We start from the raw sequence: 12,276 nt of genomic DNA on the forward strand, positions 1-12,276 counted from the left end.
CTCCTTCCTCGGCAGAGGAGACGCGGGCTCTGCGAGCACGGATGGCATGGGTGGCGGCCGCGGTGGGGGGGGAACTGCTCGTAATCTTGTTTGGAGTGAGAGCAGGACTCCTAAGGGCGAGGATGGAGGCGAGCAAGCAAGACCGAAGGGAGAGCCCAGGAGAGCCGACAGGTGGACAGATCCACACTAAGTGGTTTGCACTTTACTTTCCATACAACAAAAAGTACCCACTGTTTTTAAGTTGGGAGGTGGCACAATCGATTGTATTTTAGCAAATCCCTCTGGGAGCAACACGGAGGATCGACGGGCAGAAAAGCAGCCGGAGGTGGGAAAACTATCCAAAGGCTATTCCAATAATCCAGAGAAAGTCTGAGCCTCTGAGCGCAGGCTGTGGCCGTGATGAGAGGAAAGATTCAACCCACACAGGCCACAGAGGACAGACCCGATGGGACCTGGACGTGGGCTGCCGGAGAGGGAGCGGAACAGAGGTAGCCCCTTTGGAAACAGGCTGTCGCTGGGAAAGATGTCAGTGCACTGTGAACTCAAAGCTTAGCTGAACTAAGTCAACTTACGAAGCCAGGCTCCCACCAGGGCTACTGGCCAATTGGCCACCACCACGGTCACTACAGTAAAACCACAACAGCAACAACTAAACATCACCTGTAAACAGCTGACTGGGATCTAGCCATGGTACCCGTAAAGACAAGAGCCCGACAGCAGGATGCAGTTCATCAAGTCCCCAGGCCAAACTGATTTTTAAATAATAGAAAAAAGTACATCAAGCCCCTCTTTCTCACTAGAAATAGATTACTGTAAGTATCTCCATATCATCTCTACTGAGAAGACGTCTCTACGGAGCAAACACTCCCGAGTCCTGGGCTGGAATGGGTCTGGGCGCCTCACGCGCAGCCCTGGGCTTGCAGAGTTAAGAGGGCACTTTGCTCGCTTTCTCGTTTGTTTCTTCAGCAGGCAGATTTGCGCCTGGTCAGTAAGGAACGGCTGAGAAGAGTCAGGAGAAAGGGAAAGAAGGAATATTAAAAGGGCCAAAGGGGAAGGAAGGAAGGAAGAGAAAAACGCATACTAGATTGCAAAAACATAGCCGGTATAAAAACCATCCTATTTTTTTAAAGCACGAATTTGATTTTGGTGGAGTTTCCTCTTTAAAGGAGCAGTGGAATGCATCAGCATGAGCGAGAAGATTCACAAGCAGGTTGCCTCTGTTCATAACTAATGTCAGCAGTAGGACCAGAGGGTCGCTCTTACCATGTTTCAGATGTAGGCGGCTGTCATTCTTGCACCTGTACCTGCAGAAAATTGGGTCTTTAACAAATGTTTATTGAAGAGGTTTTTGTACATTCCAAATACGCAGTAGCTACAACTTCATGTGGGCTCGTTTGCTTTACTGTTTGTGGTTCTTATACCAGCCGTTTTTATTTGTGCAGTACAAGTAGTGGCCTTACTTTTAATGAAAGAAAAAGGGAAAATAAATAGGACCTCACTGGTCGATGCCTTGAATTAATGTCCAGGAAAGATAAACCCTATTGTCATGTTTTCTATTTTCAGAAAACCCAAACCACAGAAAAGATTCTCAAGGACACATAAGGTGGCATATTATAAACTCAGAATAGGCATTGTTACTGTGAGGAATTGTGCAGACACGAGCACAGCAGACGTGTTACAGAGGATACAGCAACGAAAGCGAAAACAAGACAAAAAGCACCAGTTAACAACCAGGAGTCCAGGGGACAGGGTTTGGCAAAGGAGTTCAGACATACCTTCACACAGTCACATTTAAAAGAAAGGTCTTTTAAACATTTTTAAAGAGTCTCAGGAAGGAAATCAGAGTTGAGAAAATCACAGGTGCTAGTTGCAGAACAAGGTGCAGACTACTTTAAAAGGAGTTTATCTCAAGCAGCAGAACTGACTGCAAGTCCCATGGTGCCTACCTGATGTCGATTCCTGGAGTTTCTCTCTCTTCCTCTTCTTCTTCTTTCCCTGGAAGAGGACGGGCACATGGTCACGTTACAGACCGGACTGTGAGCGCAGGCACGAGTGCGACACGACAGTACAGACCGCAGGCAGGCAGCAAAGAGAAGGGCCTCGCTCTTGCTCTCTCTACCACCTATACCCAGAAACACAGCGAGAGAGAGACCCTTGTCTCTACCGCTTCCTACTTTACGGCCGGTACTGACAGTGGAAGTGGTCTCCCCCACACGCACTAGGCTGAGGATGTCCTAGGCCTGTGGCCACGGATGCCCGCTCAAGCCAAGCCCACTTATGGAGGCATTCTGTTATCCACCCCCACACTTAGACCCACCTCTGGAAGGGTTCATGATAAACCTTCCCTCCTGTCAATTCCACCATGTAATTAAAAATTCACGATAGTAGGTGAAGACCCTTAGCCCCCATGGCACAGGCATGACATCATCAAGGATAGCGGCAGAAAGGTAAGATCGAACCTGAGAAACTGAAAGGTAATTTCAAAGACATTTCTGGCAAATTTGGACCTTACTTCCTAAAACACACAGTAACACGAATACTCATGCGATCTTACACACATCTCAAAATCAACTCCAGCACAGATTTATAATTTTAAGTCCCATTTACAGTGGTCTAATTTTCTATTTTTCTTCATAATTTCCCCCTAAAAAATAATTATAATAGGGCATAGACACAGTACATACTCAGTTTATACGTTTAGTAACTGGCCGACCTGGATTTGGACGGTATTTGTAAATAACTTAACAGAACACATATCACACCCAACAGTTCTATCTTACGTCTGCTGTAATAGTCACATTAACAACAAAACATAAACTATACGATGACATTGAACATACTGTGTGAATATATAAAAGTCCCTATTTTTATGCACCTCAGAATAGTTTCTCTACATGTCACATGACCTGACCGCTGACGCTTTAAAGCTTTGGAAGGCTGACTTCAACTATCCTCCCAAACAGCAGATATCCGTGACCCTGGGAAATGGCATATCAAAGAGAATGGAGCCGTCTTCAACACTACTATTAAAGCGCCCTGGGGGGAGGGGAGCGGACAGAGAGAGCGAGCTTCTCAAGGGCTTCCCCTATCTCCCTTTCAAATGGCGTAACTGTGGTTTTCAGAACATGCTATGAGGTTGTTTCATGTGTCACGAACTTCTCCTCACTTTCTCCTCCTAGCTCCCACTTGCCCTTCAACACTCATCTCAAGTGCCAGCTCTTCCAGGAACCTTCTCAGCCCCACTCGCCTCCCATCCCCTATGGTTGGGTCCTTCCCCACCCCACTCTCAGGCAGACCTCACCGCCAGAACCCAACTCCTCCCCGCTGCTGTGAGCAGGCTGTCCCGGAGCCCCTCACCACATGGCCCTCAGCTCCTAAGAGCACGGCCTGCGCATCTCAGCACCTCTGCCACTTCGTGCACGCCCAGCATACGTGACCGTGACCGGGACCTGACGCGTCGGACCGCTGGTGCCTTTGTGAAATAACCTGCATTATATTCTAGGTATGAACCAGTGTTTCAAGAGAACCAACATTTTATGGTAGACAAAAAAAGACCTAAGTAGTTTGGATGTACTGATGTCAGCTTAGACCAAAAACTCATTTGTGTGTGGTAAATACAAAAATATTCTTCATTAAAATTATATGTAATACTGGGGATATTAAGCATTAAATTTTAAAATCTCTAATAATACAAATATCTGGTTGATCTCACCTAAGAAAATGTGTACTGTTGATTTATGAAAACTTCGGTTATAAAAGTTATAAAAAATAAAAATGATAAGAACCGGTTATAAAATCTATGATGCTACAGAATAGAGCATTTTAATATTAAATAATTGAGATGAATATTTAATATGATGAGGCTAAGAATAGCGATCTGACACTAACTGCTAAGATACAAGGCATGTATCTTGTTTAGACTCCATTCCTATGCGGTTACTTTAAGAATAATCTCTTTTGCTAAAATGCTATCACTTGATTGACTTCTGTTTGCCTTAATTAATAGGCTTATATTTATTGTTATAAAAATCGTATGTGACAAAGCTGGGTTTTCCCTTCATTCCAGGGGCTTCCACAATCAAGTTACGCAAAACAATTTCCTTTAAAAATTGTGCAGAAGAACATCTTTAAAGGTAAATTCACATTATACTGGCTTTCTTCAAAACTTTGTTCTCCTCTCCCCACATGGAGAAAAGGAGAGGGGGACAGAATATGTGTTTAGCTCTTTTTAAAGTTTTATCCTTTATCTAAGATTCAGAAACAGAAACTTCCCTCAAAGACATTCAACAAGCAATGCTAAATCTATACAAATGCACAGCACAGCTCTTCCATGGGTCAAATCTATCCGGAAAGATGCTAATTATTGCCCAGAGAACAGAAGCACAGCTCAAGGGAGAAAACTCTTGAATTAAAGCAGTCTGCTTAAGAAGGCGCTGGAAAGACTGTGCTAGTCTGCTGCAGAGAAGGCGAGCTGCACAGACTCTGAAAGTCAGGGAGACCCGGGTACAACTGCCATTTAGCCACTACATGGCCTTGGACTAATTACCTAACCTGCCCGACCCCTCCATTTCCCCGATATTGCATTAAAATGCAATAATGCTATTTATGACCCTAAATTATTACAAAGATTAGAAAATACCACAGACAACATTTAAGACAGCTCTTGACAATAGGCATGTGGTAGTTATTGAAACAACCAAGCAGGAGCCCCGAGAGTCCAAGAGCTGCTGCTCCCGAGCCGGCACCCTTGGCTCCTCCTTCCTGTGCCGGAGTTGTGGCCAGAGTTCAGGCTTCAAACCCCGACCAGTAACGACTTTCTTCAGGGCACGTTTCAGGAAACAAATGTGTTCCAAACGTCCTGCTGTTCCATTATATGGGATGTAGGACCTCAGACGTGGGGCCCCACAGGACCATCAACAGCAGTGGTCACACACTAAATTATATGTTGAGTAATGGCGTCGCCCTCACCCTTTTCAAAAGGGACGATTCCACCTAATACTAAGGCTGTCCTAAGTTGGCTTTTCTAATGCCAGGTGCACATGGAACATTGAAAATGATCTTTAGATTTTAAATTAGGAGCTTAAATAATCAACATTGTTTCTTCCATAAAATATAAAAGTGAAATATATAATTTATAATACACTTTCTCAGTAATAGTCTTTGCTGTATCAAGACGACGTTAGTAAAATCTACAAATTCTAAAGTAATAAAATAATGGGCCCTATAAATGGGGTATTCCAGCCAATCAGTACAACTTAAAAAATATAATACCTACCCCATCTGAATAAAATACATAATAGACATCAAGGTACAGTAACATGAAACAAAAAAATTTTTAAATCCAGCTTTAATTAGTCTGTGGCAAAACAGTCACTTGAATGCATTCTTTTTTTAAGAATTAGATAATATCCTTTCGGAGAGAAATTTGACAGTAAGTATCAAAGAACCTTTATAATGTTTAACTCAATTCCACTACCATGAATCTATCCTACAGAAATAATAGCCCTAAACACAGAAAAAAAATTGTCATGCATCAATATCTTCATTGTAGGATTATTTCCAATTGTAAAAAAAAAAAAGTAACTTAAATGTCTAAAAAACAAGAAAAAATGGTTAATTGTGACATTCACTCAAAATAGTATAATATAGCCATTAAAATTGATGTATAGAAACACTATGCCATAACAGAAAAATGCTTATATATAAGAGCATGACACAAAAGTGTATGTATACACACACACATACACACACTTACATCCAAGTTAAAAAACCATATACAAAGAAAAAATACCTGGAAGATAATGTAACTAGTTATTACTAGTCACCTTTACATGATGAGATTAGGGGCTTTTAATTTTTAAAGATGTACTTATTTGAGAGAGAGAGAAAGAGCACAAGCAGGGGAGGAGGGAGAGGGGCAGAGGGAGACTCAAGCAGACTCCCTGCTGAGCACAGAGCACAATGCAGGGCTTGATCCCACCACTCTGAGACGGTGACCTATGCTGAAATCAAGAGTTGGCTGCTTAGCTGACTGGACCACCCAGATGCCCCAAGATTACAGGCTTTTTAAAAAAATTGTTTTTTTGCCAACATTTTAATGGATTTTTTTGGATTAAAGTTTTACCTAAAAAATGTATTATATAATCAGAGGAAAAAAAATTATGACAGCTCAGAGCTTTCAAAATGCAATATATCCATGAAATCTATTATAAAGTTCATTAACTTCCAAAAATAGGAAATCACACCAGCATTACATATACAATAGTCCTCCCTTATCTGTAACTTTGTTTTCCACAGTTTCAGTTACCTTTGGTCAACCAGGGTCTGGAAGCAGACAATCCTCCCCCTGACATGGTGTCAGGAGGTCACCAGCAGCCTAACACAGCATCACAATGCCTACATCAGTCAGTCACCTCACTTCATGTCATCACGTTATCATCTCACAGCATCACAAAGAGAGAGGTGAGTACAGTACCATAAGATATTTTGAGAGAGACAGACTACATTGACATAACTTTTAGTACAGTATATCGTTATGACTGTTACGCTTAGGGTGTCCACTTTATAGACTTTATCATAGGTATGTACGAACAGGAAAAAACAGTACATAGAGGGTTCAGTACTATGGCTGGTTTCAGGACTCCATTGGGAGTCCTGAATGAGGGAGGATGGGGGAAGCTACTGTCCTCTAAAGCAGAAAAGTAACAGAAAGAGGGCGCCTGGGTGGCTCAGTCGGTTAAGTGTCTGCCTTCGGCTCAGGTCATGATCCCGGGGTCCTGAGATTGAGCCCCACCTTGGGCTCCCTGCTCAGCAGGGAGTCTGCTTCTCCCTGTCCTTCTACCTGACACACCCCCTGCTGTTAAAGAAATAAATAAAATCTTAACTAAAATAAAACAAAACAAAACAAAAGTAACAGAAAGAAAGACTGAGTGAGAGCGGAGAGCTGCCGGGACGCAGAAGGAGCTTACGTAATTGTCTCTCGCGGACCAGCCTGGATAGAGCTGCATATGCAGCTGTCTTTCCTTCCGGGCTAATTCATAGTATTTCGCCTGCTCTTCACGGGAGAGGGCATGCCACTAAAACAGGCAGAGGGAGGAAAACAAGTCAAATCCAAGTCCGCAGAAGAGCAACAATATTACAGACTTCATGTTTCAAACAGTAAAGAATGAAAATATTAAGCACTTAAGCACTGACTTATTTCTAAACGCAGAGGAGCGGGCGCCGCAGAAATCCCCTCGGAGCCTGGCAGCGAGAGTGAAGCTCAGACTTCGGTCTCTGTCCTGTTCTCCCATATCGCATGAAACACGTCAAAGGCAATTAAATACCCGAAGCAAAATGATCTGTCACCCACCCTTGCTCTTTTCCAGTAGAAATTTGAAAGAACTTTCGCTGGTGAACCTCAACACCCAACGTAGTGCTTTTTCAGTCTGTACCATATTCTGATATTCGAGACCAAGTACCATTTTTTTATGCAAAATGGGATCATTTCCAGATGTCTTTTCCATACAGATGCGTCCTCACCTCACATGGACAGTCTCCCACTCTGTCACATGAAGAGTCTGACACCTTCTTCCTATGATGCTGTCTATAAAGCAAGACCTCAGGTCAGTCTGTCTCAGTCCCATACGCTCCCCTCACGCTGCGTGTCTAGAGGGAGCACACCGACAACACTGTCTGATCACACGTGCACTCTTTATGGCTGTGGTTTTTAGCTTCCTTCGGATGGAAAGCAAGGAACATGGTCTCGGTTTACTTTGCCATCTAGAATCTGGGCCTGTAGTATGTAATCTGGAGAATGCAGTGGCTGATACCCTGCGAACTTTCCATTTCCCTTTTAATAACGGACACAAATTATGTCCCATATACAGCAAAATGGCTTATGTACGCGAGGCATCCATTTGGGAATTTAAGCAGCTTACATTTGCACATTGTTTTGCATAGGTTTGCACAGGACTCGCTCTAGGTGCCCTAACAGGCAGTTTTCAAGTATTTTCCCCACTTCTTCAATGCTAGGATCTGCCAGTGGAACCTTCCAGGAGAACTAGCCGGACTCTGGGGGACCAACTAGCCAGAGGGGTTGGCACGGAGGCCCAGCCATGGGAGGGGCAGACCTGACCCACACCACACGAACTCCCACACTCTACTCTGGGTCAGCTCCCACCTGCCCACTCCTGCTCGCCCCAGCTCTAGGGTGCTAGGAGATTCTTGCTCATTCCTGGCTGCCCTGCCTAATTGATTTTAATTTCCCTGTCCTAGTTTTAAAAACTAAGAAAAAGAAAAGAAAGGTGTGACTGAACTGGGGTGGAGAAAGGACAGAGGAGTGAGGGAGAGAGATGATGAGAGGGAAAAGTTCTCCTGGGGGAGGCTCTTGAGGTATGGCTAGGCAGCTTTCCTCAAGGACACAGACCCCTGCTGCCCCCATCTGTTCCAGGACCAGGGACCTGATCTCAAGGAGAACGGTCACACCCCACCCTCCCACTGCAGCTTCCAGCACAGGCAGTGCCGAAGGGCAGGGCATTGGGTTCAGCTCCTCCCAAAGCCCCGGAACCGCCCGGGCCCCTGCGCTGGGTAGGACAGAGGGCCTATGTTTAAATCGCTTTAGAAGTGCGGAGTATCAAGTAGTTAAGAAGCAGGGCACGCCACAGCAGGACTTAGGTCCCAACCTGAAGGCTAATCAGGCAATATGCTTTTCTTTTAAAAAATGATGGGGGCGGAGCAGACACTGGGGAGGTGGCAGGAAAAAAACCCTGAAGAAAGTTACCTGAGAGACAGTGCTTTGTACCCGCAGAGGGAACACAATCAGGGAAATCAAGCCTAAGGAGGAGGCATGTCTGGGGCAGTACTGAGAGTTTAAACCAGGCTTCCGGCAGCCACTGGCCTCCCTCAATCTGGAACACTGACCCAGCGCTAGAGACCGCCACAGGGCAGGAAACAAACTGCACACAGTGGAAAAGATCTGCTTTGTTTGCTTGCTTGGGTTTTTTGTTTTGTTTTTTAAGAAAAGACTGATCATTAATATTTACACAGTTCTGGTGCTAAATGTGATTGGCAACAGGCAAAATGTTACCAAAAAGGAACAAGCAGGGAGATAAAAAGGAAAAAAAAAAGTAGAATTATAACTTTTGTAAATGTGTTTATTCATTTGACAAGTCGGAGCTCTCTTAAACTAATGCGATACACAACGGTATAATTTTACATAGTTTCTGGCAGCTTTATAATTTGCTGAGAAAACCTGTAGTAAGTTTTATAAAACTTCTCTCTCAGAATACGTATGGAGGTTAGGTCTTCTACCCAAACAACCAGTTATTTTTGAGTTAAAACGGGACATTTAGGTTGACAAAAGGATCCCAGCTAACAAAACTGAGCAAAATGCAAGGAGAAAAAGCGGGCCGCAATCTATTTACTTGAATTTTAAATTGCTTTTAGTTCCCTGATATTTCTAATGCACAAAATCTACCCACAAATAAAAGATCATTTACCAGAGTAAAACCGTAGGTAAAACAAGGGTATTATAGCCTTGTAAATGAAAACAAAGAGTCTGGTACAAACTAGAAAGATGGTCTTTATAGGAATTTCTGAAACACAATGGGCTTTTAAACACTTTTCTATCTCTTGCTTACTGAAAACTGAATTTTTTTTTCTTTTTAATCAGATTTCATTGTCAACATTTCCCAAGTTTTGGGAAAATACCAATTGAACTTTAGAAAACATATATGGTCCAAGACAAAAAAAATTCCGACAGTAAATTTGCAACAAATGGACTTTAACAGCCTGGAAGGTCTGAAAAGTCTTCTTTTAAAGTAAGATCTGTGCTATTATTATTTGTAACATGAAGGAGAAAACTATTAATTCATAAGACTGAACATTTCTTTTTAGAGATACGGTATAGATGAATAAAATAAAAAAGATAAAATGTTCCAGAATGGATTTAAGGTCTACTCTAAAGAATTCTAAATATCCCGGTGTAAAACTTCATGATTTTAAAGCAGGAACTTTAAAGAACTAGCAAGGACTACCCTGCCAGAGGGGAGTTATGAAAGGATAGAAAACCTGATCTTAATCAAAGATCTCAGAGACCTATAAATAGAAACAGGTGTCCAAATCAAAGACAGAGAGAGATCCCAAATGAGAACCATCTTTTAGGACACACGCTCTGATCCGGGGATCATTAAGGGAGCTGAGAAAGTAGCAATTGTTGGAAATGTGCATTAAAAATAGGAAGCATACTATCCTTACTTACTCTCTTGAGCAGGAAAATAATTCCCACTGGAGGGCCAGGGGACCTTTAACTCAAAAAAGGAAAAAAGCTAAGAGTTTTATATAAACTGAAAAAAGAACATCAACCCTTCTTTCCCTCTGGTTTCTTCTTTCAAAGGGTCAGGGGGAATGGTCACCAGCCTTTAAGCTTTTAAGGCGAAGTTCCTCAAAGATGATGGGAATCATTTATCTGCTATGCTCTGGCTTGGGAAATCACTGTAATTATTGTTATTAAGTGTTTAAGAATCCACGGGGAAGGAGAGTATTGTACATGGGGCACCAAGAGAGCTATAATCTGCCACCACACCCCACCCCTGAAACCCTGGTGTCCTGCAGTTGGAAATAACTGCATTTTTATTCTGTCCAACAGGAATCGATGATGTGAGAAAGCTTACTTTCCTTCATCTGTTCACATGGCCTGGAAATCTCCTGCATGTCTTCCATTATGAATGTTGAAATTTATTAGGTTTGTATCAAACATGGTAAAAATTACCCACAACAGCTAAAACATGATCACCTAAGTTTTACAAAGGTTGTTAGACCTTCCTTGCCTAAATGTTCATCTACAAATCATGAACTTGAGAGGTTGCAAAAACAAATGCATAAGATCATAATTTAAGTACCTATCACACATATATGAAGAGTATCAACAAATTAAAATGTAGCATTTCTAAAATTATAATGTAATATTAGAAAAATTCCAATTTTTTCCACCACTCCTCAGATACCTAACGTTTTAAAACTATTTCAATCCTGAGAAAAGCACCTGGACAGAGACTTCCTAGCCTCTGGGCTGGCGGCTGGATAAAGAAATCTTAGAGTGTCTGTCCTAGTTGTAGCCTAGTGCCTGGTATACAGTAGGTGATCAGAAAAGTATCTTGGCATGAGTAAAAGAAGGAACGAAAAGGAAAGGGGCCATGCAGAAACCATGCACATAATACATTTTAAGAAAGACCCAGAGAGCAATTTTTCTAGAATAAAGACTTCTCTGGCCCATATAAATTCTTCCAGTTAAAGTTTCTGAGTAGAACAGATCTACTTCTGTCTCGGAAGGAGTGGCCACCTGCATTTGCCTGGCTTCTTCCAGAAGCGTGGCTGGTACTGCAAGGCCTTTCTGTAGGTCCCTATGTGGGATAAGAGCTTTCTTGCTTCAGACATGAGTGCACACATCTGTCACTCCATCTGGGGAGGGGCTACCTCTTTCCACTAATCACGTGGTTAATTTCTACTCATTCAGGTCTCAGCTTAAATACCATTTTCTTAGAGAGGCCCTTCCCTGGCCCCCCGTTATTCTTTCTCACAGAATCTTACTCTTTACATTCACAGTATTTATCACAATTTTAATTATACACTGGGTAATTATCTGTCTAGCATCTGTATCCTGTCACAAAACGTTAAGCTCCATGAAGACAAGGACCTATCTATTTTATTCAGCAATTATTATCTAATGCCTACCAGAGTACCTGGCACAAAAAGACACCCAAAAAATGATAACAGGGAAAACAGTTAACATTTACAGGAGGTTTTCTATTGCTAGGTACAACCTAAGTTGTTAACAATGCATTCTATCATTTCATCCTCCTAACGATTATTATCCTATCTTCTGTTACTTCCCCAAGTGGCTGGTGATTATACAAACGCATTCTATGATCACCTTTAATGAAACAGTTCCAAGGTCACCGTAAACATTTACATCCACCCCACTACTTACCCTTCTGCCTAGAATCTGGTTGATAGCTGCACTTTCTTTTAAAGTACACTCAGCTACGACATTCGCTCTCATTTCTTTCATGTATAACATAAAAGCATTCAGAGGCTTCTTAATGTGAGGTCTTTTTGGCTCCTGTTCCTTTCTCTGTTCATGCTGAGGCTTCCTAAAAGGTGGTTGGGATGGTGTGGGGGGTGGGGAGGGAGGGTCAGGGGAAGGAGGACATGGGAGGAGAGAAGCAGAGCATGTGTTCATGTCACCAGTCAAACTCAGGCCCGGACAACCCTCCAGGAGCTCTACAAGCTCCCAGA

General features: G+C 42.7%; 1 protein-coding gene across 6 annotated transcripts in view; it reads right to left on the reverse strand.

Moving 5' to 3' along the window:
- Positions 1-12,276, reverse strand: part of LEF1 (lymphoid enhancer binding factor 1) — a 117,480-nt gene that overhangs the window by 12,487 nt on the left and 92,717 nt on the right. For 4 of the 6 annotated variants that reach the window (XM_045799196.2, XM_045799198.2, XM_087866387.1 and 1 more), the window contains 4 exons: positions 11,969-12,131; positions 6,969-7,076; positions 1,947-1,995; positions 1,264-1,304 (listed from right to left, as the gene is read on the reverse strand). In XM_045799196.2, coding sequence (XP_045655152.1) covers positions 1,270-1,304; positions 1,947-1,995; positions 6,969-7,076; positions 11,969-12,131 — 355 coding nt within the window. In that variant the 3' untranslated portion in view covers positions 1,264-1,269. The remainder of the gene's footprint in view (positions 1-1,263; positions 1,305-1,946; positions 1,996-6,968; positions 7,077-11,968; positions 12,132-12,276) is intronic. The other 2 variants (XM_045799195.2, XM_045799197.2) reach the window with 1 other exon arrangement.

Source organism: Ursus americanus, chromosome 13 (genome assembly GCF_024610735.1).
Source record: "Ursus americanus isolate L20-20 chromosome 13, mUrsAme1.1.p, whole genome shotgun sequence".
Lineage (NCBI taxonomy): Eukaryota > Metazoa > Chordata > Mammalia > Carnivora > Ursidae > Ursus > Ursus americanus.